The sequence below is a fragment of the Patella vulgata genome, chromosome 8, assembly GCF_932274485.2.
Source record: "Patella vulgata chromosome 8, xgPatVulg1.2, whole genome shotgun sequence".
In the NCBI taxonomy this organism is placed as follows: Eukaryota; Metazoa; Mollusca; class Gastropoda; family Patellidae; genus Patella; species Patella vulgata.
In genome coordinates, this window is record NC_065886.2 from 4,309,503 (window position 1) to 4,327,711 (window position 18,209).

General features: G+C 35.7%; 1 protein-coding gene across 1 annotated transcript; it reads right to left on the reverse strand.

Moving 5' to 3' along the window:
• Window positions 1–11,069: 11,069 nt before the first annotated feature.
• LOC126829920 (mucin-2) lies at window positions 11,070–13,969 on the reverse strand. The gene is made up of 5 exons (XM_050560096.2): window positions 13,809–13,969; window positions 13,109–13,489; window positions 12,584–12,874; window positions 12,226–12,304; window positions 11,070–12,006 (listed from the first exon to the last, which is right to left on the reverse strand). The coding sequence occupies exons 2-5, from the start codon at window positions 13,470–13,472 to the stop codon at window positions 11,652–11,654; spliced, it is 1,089 nt and encodes a 362-aa protein (XP_050416053.1). The 5' UTR covers window positions 13,473–13,489; window positions 13,809–13,969; the 3' UTR covers window positions 11,070–11,651.
• Window positions 13,970–18,209: the final 4,240 nt, after the last annotated feature.

Consider the following 18,209-nt stretch of genomic DNA (forward strand, 5'->3'; position numbering starts at 1 on the left):
CGTAAACATCGTAATAACTAGCTGTCATCCTCAAAATATTACGTTTTGTAGGAATGAAATCCTTTAACGAAACTTCCTTCACACTCAGAGTATCTTTGTTAAGATTCCATTTCGTTCCAAGTACCGTTGTCGTACTGTCATTAGGATAATACTCGGGATCACAAAGTTTTCTCTCATTCGATAACCATTTTCGAATTTTAAAATTTCCTTTCTCTAAGGTCGATATAAGTTTAGACTTTAGTTGTTTGGCATCATTTAACGATCTTTGTGAATCGGTTAAATCATCAACATTCAATTGGTTGTTGGCAATTCGTTGAATTTCAATATCATTAGGAGCATGTTCAGCCGCGACATGCCGTAGAGCAATAATAGCTGCTGCTGGAGAAGGCTTATCTCCAAACGTAACTGTTGTCAATTCATAAACTTCTATAGGATCTTCGGGTTTCTTACGAAAAACATAACGATGAAATCTAGAGTCATTTGGATTCATTCTAACAGCTTGAAACATTTTACTAATGTCTGCGATTACTCCGATTTCATACTCTCGAAAACGTAAAGCGATATCAAATAAATCAGTGTTCATGTTATGACCTTTGGCAAGATAATCATTGAGAGAATGTCCTTGAAATCGAGCCTTTCCGTCGTAAACTACTCTAACAGGCGTAGTCTCCGAATCTTTGATTACTCCAAAATGAGGTAGAAACCACATCTTCTTGTTGTTGGATATGTCTGCATCAAATTCCATCGTTGATACAAATCTTGCGACTCCTCGAGTAACTTGATCATCCATTTGTTTGCAGTAAATTTCCCATTCTTTCGGGCGATTCTTAAATTGTTTCTCTAAATTCTGAAGACGTTTAACAGCGTAGTCGTAGTTATTCGGTAAATCATTCGGTGATTTCTTCCAAGGAAGGTTAATTTGATAAACTCCATCACACAATTGTGTTACGCTTTGTTGCATTTCGTCTGTCGCGATTTTCTCTTCAGCTTCAATAGAACATTTACAATGTTTAGGTTCAATTCCCATCCGTTCAATTCCTAAAAAATCTTCTATTTCACTAATTGCTGTTACTTGAGTAAAGTTTATTAAAGCATTAGATTCGGTTTTAGTGTTACGACCGCCTTGAATATACCATCCTAAGGGACATCTTGCAGCAATTGGATCATCTTCTGTGGGACCTTTGACGTATTCTAGAGCTGTCAACAAATCACTATTTTCAACTCCAAGAAGAATGTCTATTGTCTCAGTGGTCGCTTCATCAATTTCAACGCCTGATAAATGTGGATACTGTTGAAGTTGTTCGTTCGTAACGATGGGCGTGTCACCGCAGGGATTTTCCATCTCTGTAAGGCGAACTTGTCGTGAAAATTTACCATCTAAACTTTCAATAACACATTCTAAAACTCGTAAACGACAGGTTATAGAATCACCTCCTACTGTAGTAATGTTAAAGTCTTGCATAAGTGCTCCATCGCGTCTTTTGATGATTCCAAAACGTATGAGCGAAATCTGACTTCCAGAATCGAGTAAAATTCTAACGATAAAGCTTCTAGAACCATGACGTAATCTACCCATGACGGTTGGTAATACACAAGAAATAAAGTTAGAGTTTATTTTGGAAATTAACATCGAATTAACTCGTTTCTTTGTAGGTGTAAATTCTGTAGTTTGTTCATTTAAATTAGAAGTCGTTTGCCCCTGTCCGTCGTAATGTTGATATCCTTCAAGCCCATAAACACGAGGACAGATTGACGAGAAGTGAGTGTCAAGTTTACAAGCAGGAATCTGACATGGTTGAATAAACTGGCACTGTTCATATTCATAAGGTGGTTTACCAGATATACAGTTATCATGTCCACATCGATGACATATACCATTCTTATTCATGATTTCAAATTTCTCAAGCTGTGAAAGTGTCTTAAATTTATGACACCCTTTCAGATAATGATTTGAGAATTCTGGGTGAAGTGGGCATTTCAGAGGTTTAGAGTTGTCTGTTTTCGCGGTGTCTCTATCCCTGTTACCACTCTTATCTCGGCTTATACTTGGCTGTTGACTACTAGTATTACGGTTATAACCAGGGGACATCGTTGAGAAATTCACAGATTTATTAGACCTCTGAAATTTCTGATAATTATTAGGTGATCTACTATCACGTGATTCGATAAATGGACCTTTAGCTTTCTTAAGAAGAATTAATTGCGAGTGTAACCACTTTATGAGGCTATTCAGAGAATCGTCTATGTTGTCATCACGAACCTTCTGAAGGAATAAAATACGATGTTCTTCTGGTAATTTGCGTCGTATTTGGGTAACCAAAACTCTTCCACTAAGATCTGCGCTTTTGCCTAAAGAGTCCATTTGAGTTTCAAAGTTCTGAAGAAATTCTACAAATTTTTCCATTCCACTAACATTGGTTCTACCTTTGACCTCATAAGAGTTGATATTCTCTAAATCTGTCATAAGAGCTTCTATAACTTGATCTTCATCACCATACGCTTCATCTAATATCTCCCAAGCTCGTTTAATACCACTACAAGCTTTAATCTTATTTCTCTCTCGTGAACGTTCCATAGATTCTGTCAGTTGATAAAAACATTCTATATCATTGAGACTCTGCGAATAATGTCGAAATTGTTCCTTAAATCTTCTGTAATCTCGTATGTCACCAGAAAACGTTGGAAATTTCAATTTAGGCATCCTAGCATGTACAGGTTGCGGGGTTGATGTAGGCCTTACTTCTTGCTGGGTATGTTTCTCATCCTCGATTAATATTAAACGTTTAGTTTCGCGAATCAACTTGTGAACAAGCGGAATAGCGCTGTTGCTTACATCTGAAAAATGATTTTCTTCGGCATTTGCAATTTCCTGTTCGGCCTTATCCATATCATGTTCATTACTGAAATCGTCGGGCTTCAATTCAGCACACTTGAGTCCAATCACTTGATCATTTGTCCACTGTAGAACATCTAAATTTTCTCTAATAAGATCGGCTAATAATTTATATTCTTCGTGAGGAATACCTTCGCCGGCGAGAAGGAGCGAATTTCCATCTTTCATAAGATTGGTAAGTTTCCTTTTAGCGTTTCCGCGAAGCATTTTAGCCTCTCGAATGGTGTTGGGTACTTCCATAGCTGATATGAAATTTCGGCTTGTCTTGTACGGTAAATATACGAATAACCACTTGCTTTTGTTTGTACTGAGTCACTGTAGTTGATAACAATAAACCAGCGGTGAAAAACAACTCACAGAATGACCAACGTAAACACACAAACTGAGTCACTGTAGTTGATAACAATAAACCAGCGGTGAAAAACAACTCACAGAATGACCAACGTAAACAATGTCAGTGCCGATTCATAAGTACGTTCAAATCAAGTACAACAACCATACAACGTTGCCGGATTTTCTTCACTAACAGATTGAAAAAGCTGTCATAAAATGCGATTTAAGACTAAATAAAACTTACTAGGTCCACATTGAAACAATAGAAATAATCAAAAACAAAAGTCATTCATTGAAACTTCTGATTATTCAAAATGTATTGAACATCATACATCAAATATTATTTTTCAATCGTGGCGAATCCAGCCTCAACTGTTGTGGCAACTGATCTACAAATTTTTTTCACCAAAATAAAACGAAACGAAAAATTATAAATTGGTAAAATAAAATATTTTCAATAAATTAATGTTCATTCTAAGACAGATTGCATTTCAAAAGCTTGTATATAATTCCATTCGGTCAATACTTTTTAACTTGCCGAAAACTCACTGAAAATTGTTCGAGCATTGCATCGATTATCTCTAAAAATAGTAGAATCTGAGTTGCTTTGACAACTGGTACGTGGATGTTTATTTCAGTATTAAGTCTTTGAAAATATTGAAACTCTATTTTTTTCCAATCACTTCTGTTTAAAAGTCTCATCAAAACCCCGCAACTTAGTGTTAAGCGGTCCATACACGTTCAATAAAACCATCAATATTATTGACCCAATATATTGACTCGATATATTGACTCAATAATATTGACGGGAATTGCCCACACACGATTCAATATTTCCATCAATAATTTCATCATTTTTTGGTCATTTTTCAAAATGGATGCAGCGGTCACTGTTGCGCTACTCATGTCAGTAGACGAAGAATGAAAATATTGACGCAATTATTGACCGATTCTCCACACACGATCAATATTGTCATTCAATAAATTGACCGTCCGTCAATATATTGATGAACCATCAATAAAAATCAAAATGGTTTTGATCCGTCAATATTTTGACACAATGATGGTTATTGCCAATATTTTACATCAATATAGCCCACACTCGTCAAGTTACCTCCACTTCGCCTTTACTGTCAATAAAAGTGACTTTACATCTATAACACTCTGTATATCATTTAATTCATCACGGTGTAGTTGAGCAATGAGGAACTAAAATGTTTATTCAATGGAATTGTCGTGATCATACACCAAATTTTAATCGCAATACCAAAATGTATTATTAAATCTAATTGATGTTGTTGAAGTACATGACCCCAACAACATCATAGACGTCCCGTTAAATCTCCAAGAAAAGGCTAATTTCATTATTTAATGTAATTGTCGTGGTCTAAACAACATTTTTAATCTTAATTAAAAAAACTAACCATATAGCTTTTTGTTTACAGTAAACTTGTTTAAAGAATTCAGATGTCTCATCACTCAGACAGTTTGCAACCCATCAACATCACACTCTGCTCCGAAAATCTTCTACCAATGTTGCATCATAACCCCAGATATCTTATTGCCGAGGGGTGTAAATGGTCATCTTTGGGATAGTCTGGATGATATTAACAGCGGTAAACTAATAGTAGACTTCATTAAAATTAATAATTTGATAAATGACGATTCACCTACATACCGCCACAGCTTCTTTTTCTTTCCTCGATCTCGCCGTTTGTTCTCCAGTCATGTTTCAGGATTTTACATGGAGGGTCAATAAAGATCATTGTGGTAGTGGTCATTTCCTATAGATAAGAATTATTCCTCTCCGGTCGAAAGACTTTAGAGGATGAAGTTGCATCCGGCTGATTAGCTTCTTGTTTAATCTGCGTGTCTCTTCTCTTCTGACACAAAGGAGTTAGAAGACGCAGATGACCCCTGGCCTTATTCTCTTCAGTTCGTCAATATGAGAATCACTCTCCCATGAAAATACTGCAACATACCAAATGGCCCGGGCGAAGGCCCGTAGAACAATACCCCCAGCAAAGAGATCTTTCTGGCAAGGTAGCGCTCCAAGGATCAATTCTCATACCACATCCATGAGATAGGAAATGAAACGAAATGGGGTTTAACGTCCCACTGTTCTGTTCCATCTGGGCTAAATGAAGATTGGTGGATTAAAAATAAAAGTAGTGTATAATCAGTTAACCATCTAACAATATTTCCTGACATTTGCTAATTCTCTGGGCAATACATTTTCTTTCAATTTATCGTCCAATATCACCCCCCCCCCCGCCCCGCTGACCTATTCGATACGATCCTAACAAATCAACAGGAGAAAGGGCGACTTAATTTACAGTCAGTCCCATGATGATAAATGCTACATATATCCTATCACTAAACGTTGTGCAGATCCTACAAAGCTTATAAACTATCCTGCCATCGTTATAACTAGCAGCATGTGTAAAACCAGGGAGATATTGCTCAATCAACCTTGAGTAATCCAATGTAGATTTCTGCAGGCCTTGGACTTCATACAATCATCAAATATACTATAGTACGTCATCTTTACCGATTCTCTGTCCTCCCTTTAAGTAATCCTCAATAAACAACTTAAGCACCCATTAATGTTTTCAACGGTCTTGGGATAGTGTGTGTACAAACAAACATCATCACGATAGATGTACGAAAAATCACGTTTTTAGCTTGTGGGTTGTCAAGAGGTCACAGTTTTTATCTGATTTTGATGAAACGTAAAGGTATCTTTATAGTGTGACGATCTCGGCCCCTGTCAATATTCGCGCATATCGGTCCGTAATTGCAGTACTTCTAGAGGTCACAATTTATACCTACATGTCAAATATAATTACTATTATTCTCTTATTACACTAATATTAGTGGGTTATATTGGGGATGTTACTATGACTATATTAAAGTAGTAGAGTATGGTATCTGCTCTGTTGCATGTGGTGGAGGTAGCAAAACCAGAACAAGGTATTGTGATAATCCTACATTATCTACTGGTGGAATGTATTGTACTGGTAATTTCACAGAGACAGTTGAATGTAATCAACTAGAACAGTGTCCCGGTTTGTAATTGTATTATTGGTTCACAAAAATAGGACATTAAGAACGCGAGAGGACTATGCAAAAAAAAACAAAAAACGATAACCCTGAGGGGTCAGCAATAAGTGACAGAAGCAACTGGAAATTGTTGTTTTGGGTCAATTTACCATATTTCAAAAGGTCCTACTCGAAGTGTTGTGACCCTAAAATTTTGATATTGGTCAGCTATGATAGACCAAGTGGTTGATTTAAAATCCTGAAGTCGTTGGGGAATAAATGGATGGTATGGAATTTGATGCGAGTTATCTGAAAGTGGTCATTTTACGTATGTTGAAAATTATTTCATCCTAAAACGTATGTAGCTGCTTCATGGCGTGTTTGACCAAGAACTGCTGGGTGTGGCTATGAAGAGCATCCGTCCAGGTATATGTCAGAAGAAACAAACTGACCGGCACTAAACTCACTAGTGTGCTACAATATTCTGAAGATGTGCAAAATTCAGTATTTTCCATGCTATTCTTCTTTTACTGATGTCCGACGACTATCTTCATATGTTCAAATGACCATCGATTATCAACATTAGCACTATATTTAGTTATTAGAGTGTTTCTCATGTGAAATCTGTTATTTTGGTTAAACATCATCGTAGGAAAATTTTTCAGAATCAGACCAAGATTATTCGCATTTGTATTTATAGTTAGTAACAGGGAAATGTATAAATGCATACCCTGGGATGACACGCTTTTATATCAGCACAATCTAACCAAAGCAGCGATTTTTTACCAATGAACAACGATTATTTTCAAATGATCACTGATCATCACCATTACTACTATATGTTTCGTTATTTGAACATGCCTGTCAAATTGGGTATTTTGGTCTAAAATCATAACGTTTTCGGTAAACACCAGACTTAAACGCTCGCTGGATAGCCAAAGGGAAGATTTTGCAGTGATCAGACCCCGGTTATTACGATCAGTATTTATATACCGGAGGCTCAGTGCGGGGTGGGGTCCATCAAATGGGCAAAAAAAACCCCAGACTCAAAGCCAGAGTAAAATTTTGTGTAGAATACGATGCCGAGTGGTAATCAGTTCGCCATTGGGGCGTTTTTGAGATATTTGGGGTCAAAGGTCAAATGAGGTCATTTACACTGAAAGTGAATGCGCAGCCATTCTTGTGTCATGAAAACATGCCGAAAATGATCGAAAGTAATCACTCTTTCAATAAAAATGGAAATTTGCTAAATTCGCCTTTGTTCTTAGTGACCCCGGAGGTCGAAATGTCAAAGTTTCCGTTTTGCACTAGGAAGATTTAAAGCAATAAAATGTCAGCGTAAAATATAGAAACTAAAGCGAAACCTGTTCTAATTATTAGTAGAAACATTTAGAACTTATCTTTAGGTGGTCTTAGCACCGTACATTTACTTCGGAATTTCGAAAAAGATCTTGCATAACAGAACCAAAATACTTCCCAAACTGTTTCAAAAAGCCGTTCATCTCAACTGGTCATCACACTACAGTAAACAAAACAGATTCCAGCACTACAACTGATCTCAGCACTTCATCCCAAACATCAACCTCACAAATATCATCTGGTTCAACATCAAGAACAGCAACCAGTCCACAAGACAGTGCAGCACAACAAACAGACAACGATAGATTTAACTTGATGGAGCAAAATTAAAGCGAGAAAACGAATAAAACTGACATTGTCCAAATGATAGAAAATACAAAGTTGTTTTGTATCACCAATAACATTCAATCTTTATTACTAACTAGATCGACAATGTGAAGATGGCTTTCCTAATACTCATCTAACGTCCCTCAAATTTTACCCATTGTTCGTCTTGTAATTGCCTATTGAGGGACTCTGCTCATTGCTATTGGTTCTCAAATAGTAAGATGACGACCAATATATAGTGCGGTGTGACATGTCATCAAAACAGCTCCCGTAGGATTTGTATGCTAAAATTGTTTTTTTGTTGTTTTGGGTTGATTCGGGACCAAGCTATCCAATTTTCTGACCCCTTGACCTTCTGGGAGGGGCATTTTTGAAATCGGGACCCCTCTGAACGAGAACATGGCTATCGCCGCCAATAATGGTTGGATTTTCATGATCTGAAGTCCATTATCGTGTTTTTTCATCATGCCGATCCCATCTATGATACACTTAAAGCAATTGGAAGTAGTTTTCATTGACTTCCGGTGGGAATACCAATTTCCGGTGTCAAACTCAGATTGATTTCAGCCAATAATCTTTGGATTTTCATGATCTGAAGTTTATTCTGGTTTTTATTTCATCAGGCAACAAAGAGTAACGAAAGTGGTGAGTTAGATATATAAATACTAGAGAACGAACTGTACATACCCTACGAGGAATCTAACAATCTATATGACACTACAACCAACAACATACTACAACATCGACCATCGGGGCATATGGAAATACTAGAGATCGAACTATAATACCACAACTATAATACCACAACATCGACCATCAGGGAATATGGAAATACTAGAGATCGAACTATAATACAATATGAGGCATCTAACAACCCAAATCACACTGGTACTGCAGCTTCTACAACCGATGATATACCAGGAGATATGGAAATACTAGAAAACGACCTGTACATACCCTACGAGGCATCTGACAATCCACAACATCGACCATCAGGAGATATGGAAATACTAGAAAACGAACTGTATATACCATTCGAGGCACCCAACAATTCAAATAACGCTGGGGCTGTGGCTTCTACAAACAATGATATACCACAACATCGGCCTTCGGGAGATATGGAAATCATGGAAAATGATTTGTATGTTCCTTTTGAAAATTATACTGTTGAGGTTTTGAAACCTACAACAAGTAGTGTGTACGATAATGCATCCGACTACGGGACAAAGTAAAATGAAAATCCTAGAAAATAATTTATAGGTTCCTTTTGAAGACACAGATAAGTTTATTACGGTACCTAACCCGTAAACTATGCCAAACGACCAACCACCAATCTAAGAAATCTTACAAAATGATTTATACGTTCCTTTCGAAAAAACACAAGAAGATGATTTCGGTTCTTGATTACCCAAAGCACACACAACTGTAATCTGAAATACGGGAATGGATATGTGCGTTCATTCCATAATATGTATAAAATAAATAACATAATTTGGGTTTGTTTTAGTCCCAAAAAGGTGTGTAATAGCCCCTCACGTTGCTTACGGGTCGGTTACTGCTAACCTATTGACAAATGACCCTCTCCTGCTTTACAAACAGCGACCGTAGTAAAAGCTTACTAACTGTATAATCATACGTATATACTATTTTCTCCAATCATTGTACGTATATAACAGTGTTGTCATGGTATAGCTAATACAGTAGTAATATATTTTCTAATTTACAATATTTAAATATGTAAATAAAACAAATTTTAAAATTTTATTGTTGTTTAAAACAACCTGAATGCATTCATTCATTCATTACAATTTGACCTACTCACTATGTTAACTGATAGTCGGATCTATATCTTATATTAACGATAATATAACCAGTTTAATTCACATAGATTGTTCATAATCGTATCTAAAAACTCTGTACCTAAAACCAAATGGAAGATAAATATCAATTTTTATTAATACCAATGACAATAGATTTATCTCCCCTTCTATTTATACCTTAATAGGGATATTTATGTCTCCCAACTTCACCTGTATTATTCGACTACCTGGCTAAATTCATATTTATATCTCCCAACTTCACCTGCATTATTCAACTACCTGGCTAAATTCATATTTTATTTATTTAAAGAAAAGGACACAAATTATTAATACATTTACTTGTATATAAGTTAGATAGGCAGAAGACATGAAAGGGTGTTTTTATTAGCTTTAAGAATCCTGAATTCACGAATCTCGATTTTAAGCTAGTTCATAATGTCTTATGGACGAATGCTGGATTATTTATAATACGTTAAGTTGATGCCGATAAATGTCTTGTTTGTAGACCTACGTCAGAAAGTATAATTTACCCTGTTTTCGTGAATTAAACGTTTTTCATAATTGCGTAATGATGTATAAAAACATGTTTGTTAATTTAACATAACCCTTTAAAAGGATTTCAAATTAGCATTAGAAGAAGTTCAAATGTATTTTAAATCTAAACCTATAGAATTTCAAGGAAAGTTTTTCTCCGTTTTGTATTCTATTGTATTAGACAATAAAGTTGTTAAAATGTGATATATTTATTATTTATGTACGTTAATATATATCGTTTGCTTTCTGTCTGTGATATATTTATCATTTATATTATTTTATTTTTATATTGTGTGACGCATATTGTATTTACTTCTTATCCGAATTTTAATAATAAAAAAAACGTTGGCTCGCTAACCTGGAGGTCTCGCGTTCGAACCCTATGTAGACCGAGAAAGTTAATCGGGATTTTTAGACCCAATTAGGGAAACCTTTAGTCGTTCGGATGGAACAAACAGCCGAGGCCCCGTGTACATATTAATGCACACTTAAAAGGATCCGTTGATAAAAAAGTAGGCCGTAGTGCCGCTGTCCGGACCAAATTGCCTTCATAATGGCATATGACCGTCTTCATTAGTCTCGTCGGAGGAAAACAGTAAGACGTTAAACGCCATTTCATTTCATTTTATAGGAATTGCAATGTAATTGACCATTACATGTAATTACATTTTATTAAACTTTACACACTGTGTCCATGTTCCGCGTGATAAGAGAATCTTTGTTGAAAGGTTGCCCCTATTAAAATCAATAACTGTATTCCATAAAGTTTTGTCTTTTATTTCATAGATTAACCTTGTAAAATAATTTCCCCACATTTTATTGAAAAGAATTATCAGTAACATATTTAACTTTATTTATAACAGACATAAATCTATTGTGCGGTTTCAATATTGCATATCTAATAAACATAATAGGGCATATCAAATACACATAATAAGGCATATCTAATACACATTATAGGGCATATCAAATACACATAAAAAGGCATATTACATACACATAATAAGGCATATCAAATACACATAATAGGGCATATCAAATACACATAATAAGGCATGTTAAATACACATAATAGGGCATATCAAATACACATAAAAATGCATATTAAATACACACAATAGTGCATATCAAATGCACATAATAAGGCATATTAAATACACATAATAGGCCGAAATTCTCGCGTGTGGGGGGAGAAAACACATCCGGACTCCCTAGCAACCAGAGTTTTGCAGCAATTGCTAGAAATCCTAAGTGGGAAAATGAAATGAAATGGGGCTCAGCGTCCTGCACCGACTGGGCTAATGAAGACGGGATCTTTAGTGGTATTAGTTCTGATATGATAATTATTGATTACTATATGTATGATGTTCACTAGTATAAGGGAGATTGTTATAAGGTGACGTGGGGGTCCTTGTCTGTAGTTCTTGGTAACTATTGTTATATTTATCAAGTCTGTTACCATCAGATAGACTACTATAGTTAGTACCAGGTTCCACCTCACTTGTACCAGAATATGGAAGATTATTATAAGGTGAATTAGAATTCCTGGTTTGTAATTCCTGGTAAGCACTATCTGTATTATGTCTGTCTACATTAGAAAGAGTACTGTAAGTAGTACCAGGTTCTGACGAAGTTATCGCCCTTGAATTCTCTGTTCCAGGATTACCTGGTTGATTTAGACATCGTAATTTACCTTTTCTGTAACAAGAAAAATAAAAATAAGCAAACCCATTATAGCAGAACAATTGACCGGACAGCGCCGTTTCTGCCTACCCAAAAGGTAACAGCACTAATGTGTGTGTACACGGGAACAAAGTTTTTCGTTCCATCCGAATAACTAGAAGCTGTGAATGACCTAATCTGATTAATATATAGAAACAGGATACTATAGAAACTGATAAACAATAATAATAATACCTGTACATAAGAAATAAAACTATGACCAGTACCATTGAAAGAGATAATAAAGTAGCCAATACAATGATGATATTGGTATCTGAAATAAATAGTAATATGCCCAATTATGTCATTCAAAGTTACTATAGCTTCCAGAAATTTACTAGGCGTGCGACGAGAGGCACGCAGGTGTTATAGGTCATTAGAAGAGTGTCAGGTCCATCTTCACATTGTCAGTATATTGTTAGTTACTGAATAAAATTAAATGTCGCTGTTAATGGGGATAAAAAGTAAATGACGGTGTATTTGTTATCATTTGGACAGATGATAAACAGAAACGTATAATGTATTTTAATTTTGCTATATTCAGTTAAATTACCATTGTTTGTTTGTTGTGCTGCACTGTCGAATCGAGTAGTTGCTGTTTGTGATATTTCAGTTGATGTTTCTGATGACGTATTGGGATTGGGTGTAGCGCTTGAAGGTCTGTTATTTATTGTAGTTGTACTGGTAGAAATCTTATTCTGTGTAGAAGATGAACTAGTACTATCTGGTCGTGGTGTGTAAATAAATGGTGTAATGGGTGTTGGTGTGTAAATAAATGGTGTGGTGGTTCTTGGTGGAACAGTTGTTGTAGGTATATTATTACAGAGCCCCGACAAAGATATACCTGAAAAGGGGAATAAACCGACTTTAAAAAAAACAAAAACCCAGAAGGTATGATTAGTTTGTATACTTTTACTTTATGGTAAACCTGTGGTGGATGTTAGACGGTAACGTTTCTATCTGTTCACCTTCATATCTTACGACGTTTGGTGGTCACATCGATGAAGATTGTTCCTCAAATCCGAATAACTTCTTAAATATTCGATTTAATATAACTTATTTTGGGTATAATATTTACCTTGTATTTCAATCCATAGTTTTAGTCCATTTATGCGTTGATGAGTAAATATGATATCAGCTGATATTGTTGTTGTTGTTTGTAGTCTGTGATTATCAATTTGTAAAGCAGATTGAGAGTTTTCTCTACTTGTTTTATTATAAGTTATATCACCATATTGTATAAATAAATTAGATCTTGTTCCATCACTAGATGTTTGTAATCTAAGATCTAATATAGTTATAGATGTTATACTTGTACCACGTATAACACATTCACAACTCATTTCATTTAGTTTAAAACCACTTGCAACATTTGGATAATTTGGTGAAAGCAGGTATATTCTGTTTACATTTCCTTTTAAAGTTAACGGGACTTGACACATATCCTGACCATTTTCTTCTGTAAAAGAAACATGAAATAATGATTGAGTTAAATTGATTTATTTATAGGTTTCTAAGTTATTAAAACTACACCCTGCTCCTGAATAATTTAATAAATGATGGCATGTTCTTCGTGATGTTCTGTTTATGAGCATTTGCCCAGACATTTCACCTGTACAATATTTGATTGTAATATTTATGACATCAAAGGTAGACATATTTTTCGTGGTGATACTCCAATTTTACCTGCACATGTATAATTTTTGATTATATTTGTTATAACATAATTTATGTATGAATTCAAATAATGTATTACATAACTAAATATGTTTACTTACTTGAAATACATCTATAGTTAACAGTACTTCCTGTACAATTACTATAATTAGGTATGTATTGTAAACATGGTGATGGTTGTCCAGTACAAGATGTTATTAAACCTGTATCACTATTAGTCAATGGTTGACCACATGGTACTGTTGAACCACCACAATCAGATCCTTCACTATAAAAATACCTGATACTCTCTACATGCATTGTATCATTGTTAGAACAAGTCAGATCTACGGATGGAAAGTTTTCACCATTTTTACATACTGTAATATCTATACCTATATATAAGAAAATATAAATATAATCAGGCCCTTGATTATAAAAATACCCGATACTCTCTACATGTATCATATCATCATTGGTAGGACAATTCAGATTCACTGATGGGAAGTTTTCACCTCCTTTACATACTGTAATATCTATACCTATATATAAGATAATATAAATACGTTAAACAAGCTGGGTTAGCTATATATAATATCTATACCTATATATAAGAAAATATAAATATTTATAAGTGTGATAAACAGGCTAGGTTGGCTATATATAATATCTATACCTATATATACTATTCAAAAAAAGTAGGGGATATTTGATTTTGGGGGCATAATACTAAAATATGCAAATGACTACGAAAAAAGTCACTATAGAACCTAACAGAAGAAACATTTCCAGTTACATGTGACGCCCAAACGCACCAATAGCTACCGCATGGAATGCAGGTGATGCTTGGGATCATCATGGGGGTCCAACCCAAGATTTGCACGACTCTGACTTTGAATGTTACAGTCATTGTGGCATTGAATTCCAGGGTGGAAACATCAGTTTAATTGTTTTAGTGACCAGAAAACAAATTTTGATATGCGTCGGCTTACCCAAAATGAAAGGTTACGTGCCCTTGGCATGCTATAGATCGGCACAACACAGGCTGTTGTGGCGCGGACGATGAATGTTTCTCAGTCTGTCATAAGCAGGCTATGGTCCAGATACCGTGATACACAATCTGTACAGGACAGACCACGCTCAGGTCGACCAAGGGCGACAACTCAAGCCCAGGATCGATTTATCCGTACCTTGGCCTTGAGAAATCGTGTCATCACAGCAAATCAGATCAGCGCTCGTCTTCAACCAGACACTGGTGTGAGAGTGAGTGGCCAGACGATTCGGAATCGACTGCATAGGGGTCACCTTCGCGCCCGACGTCCTCGCGTGATCCCTTGTTTGAGAGATCATCACATTCAGGCAAGACGTCGTTGGTGTAGGGATCGTCAACACTGGGATAATCGACGCTGGAGCAATGTGATGTTTTCAGATGAGTCAAGGTTCACTGTTAATTTTTTGGACAGACGTAGGAGGGTGTGGCGTCGTCGAAACGAGCGCTTCCAAGACGTTAACGTCATCAGACATGACCGATTTGGGGGTGGTTCTGTTATGGTGTGGGGAGGCATCACTGTTGCTGGAAGAACGGCTTTACATGTTGTTGCAGGGCGTGTTACAGGCCAGTACTACCGGGACAACATCTTGGCAGTCCATGTTGTGCCGTTCGCACGACGTCATGGCCGCCGTTTCATCTTCCAGGATGACAACGCAAGATGTCACAGGGCCAGGATCGTTACAGGTTACCTCCAACAACAGAACATCACCACATTACCTTGGCCAGCACTGAGTCCCGACCTCTCCCCCATCGAGCATGTCTGGGACATGCTTGGACAGAGGTTACGTCAACGTCAACAACGTCCTGCCAATGTCCAAGAACTTGCTGCTGCGTTGCAACAGGAATGGGACAATCTGGACCAAAATGACCTTAGACGTCTCATTAGGAGTATGCCACGTCGGATCAATGCTTGTTTGGCAAACAGAGGAGGATTTACCCGTTACTGACTTGGTTGTGATGCTGTGGTAACTTTGCTGTTTGACCCCGGGTATCATTTTACCCTTATAATGGTCAGTCTGTGCCTTACTTAGTCTAACGATCATTTGGAATAAATCGATGAATGTGAAATTCATTTCATTTTGTCATTTGTTTCTTCGTCAGTTTCAATAGATGACTTTAATAACACTTAAAAATCAAATATCCCCTACTTTTTTTGAATAGTATATAAGATAATATAACAAATAAATTTGTATCTATAAACATTGAGGTGCCAGATATAAAAGTAATACACCAGCTGAATTTGCAGTGTTTCATTTGGCGTTTTACGGAGATGGTATGCCACAGTGAAAGAAACAATACACATCCACACATTGAAGTGTGGTATAGGTAATTACATTATTATGAGGAAAAGGCAGTACACCGCGAGACGGATACTTTCTACATGTATTATATCATCCTTGTTAGATGATATCCACCTTCTTTACACACTGTAATACACCTATATATAGGAAAATATAAATATTAATGGTAAACAAGCTGAAAATTAACAATTCAAAATCATGGACGGGGAGTTTTAACTATATGGCCACTATACGCCCTGTCGTGTATCAAATATCATATAAAGAAATATACCATATAATTATACATATACCATATAAATATAACTGTATACCATATAAATATATACCATATAATATATACCATATAAATATAATATACGAACCTGTCGTGTATCCTACTATATATAACAAATATAAGACATGAGCTGTACAAGCCGCCATGTTTTGATCAGTAGAAATATTCAAAACGCTGTCTTTATTCGTGTATATAACCACGTTTATAACAAGGAAGTAGTAATACATAGGGTGAAATATGATAAACACGAATACAGATAAAGAGAGGTGAACCTATAAAGCGAGAGAGTCGTATAGGGGAGGGGCGGGGTAAAGTCATTCAATAATGATTTTTTTTTTTTTTTTTTTTTTAATGATTCTTTGCACGTATGCATAGACAGGTCGATTACAATGGCGTTGTAACGTGCATTCGTTGTAATAAAGATACGATACTATCAGATGACTAACCGAAAATATCCGTCGTAAAATCTTAGACCTCTAAGGCCCCTCTTTCCTCGTATTAAAGATGATCTCATAGTGGCGAGAATATATGTAGCGCAATACTTTAGACCAGTGGGTATAGACCACTTGGTATCAAAGTTTACATATAAACTAAATAACGACGGACATATCTAGGGTGTAACTAGCCAGGGACGACGTGGAAGTAGAAATACATGATCACAATGTCATGGTTTTATTGGAAGTAAAACTACATGCTGATAATGTCATGGTTTTATTACATACACGTGATACAATCAGTATTTTATTGTAAATTTATGAATTGTCGGGATAAAGTTTGAAATGTATAATACTGTTAACCATGTTTTTCCTATATTAAAGTAACAACACTGTTATTAAATTTATACAAATCAACAGCGTCCTGTCTTTGCATGGAGTTAAAACATACAATTTTATGTTGCAAACCTACACATATTTTTTGGCTACCAAAAAAATGTTGGTTTACAGTAAATAACGTCTTAAACAATGGGAATTAGCCAAGAATAATTTTAGTCTTGAAGCCTCAGCTGTACAGCGTAGTTGACGCTTACGGCTAACCACCGGACCCATTAACTCGATCTGATAAATACGTTTGTTGTTTGACCCGTCCGTAGGTGTGTCTTGTATAATTGTTTATGTGTTGTGTGGCCCTCCTGTAGCCTACTTTCTATTCAACAATTGGTAAGATTACAATCTGATAAATAACTAAAGGCTAATACATGACTACAATTGGTATGACTAAACCATGATAAATAACGACAAGTTATTCTGACTTGTATATATGTAGTGTAGCTTTAAAAATCAATGACTAAAAACTGTTGTTAATTTCAATATGCAATTCACTAGGGTTAACCCTAAGCCAACGACTAAAAATACTGTTGTTCATTTCAATATCTGATTCACTACGTACTGATATGTGGCATATCATAGTGTATACATGTAATCTATGATATATAAGAAAGGTAAAGGTTATGTAGACCGTGAAAGCTTGCACATAACACGTGGGAAAATCCTCATACAATAACCCCAAACAATATTAAACTTCCTTGTTGATTTCCAGTGTTAAAACATCTCTACTAACCGATCATATATTTAGTTTATGTTATATTACGTTCTATTAGGTATATGATATGTTACGTGAATTAAGCGACCATGTATATAGTATATAATATACTACGTTCTATTAACCGATCATATATTTAATATATGATATATTACGTGAAAGTGTGTAACTATAATGAAGGTTTTGGTGATCCTCATTGCTTCCTGCCAATGTATGTTGTTTATAAATGGTAAGTTACTATGTTTATTATACGGAATACTTAGCTTAATGTTATAAATATAAATAAACTGTACGTGTTTTTATTATACTTTACTGAATGGTATATGTATATGGTGGGGAGATGGTCTAGTGTGTTAAT

Excerpts from the sequence above, each read along its gene's own strand:
- LOC126829920 (XM_050560096.2), bottom strand. The coding sequence starts at position 13,472 with ATGTGTCAAGTCCCGTTAACTTTAAAAGGAAATGTAAACAGAATATAC. Across the intron at positions 12,305-12,583 it reads AGCACAACAAACAAACAATG|ATACCAATATCATCATTGTA; the intron begins GTAATTTAACTG and ends TATTTATTTCAG. Across the intron at positions 12,007-12,225 it reads GTTTTATTTCTTATGTACAG|AAAAGGTAAATTACGATGTC; the intron begins GTATTATTATTA and ends TTCTTGTTACAG.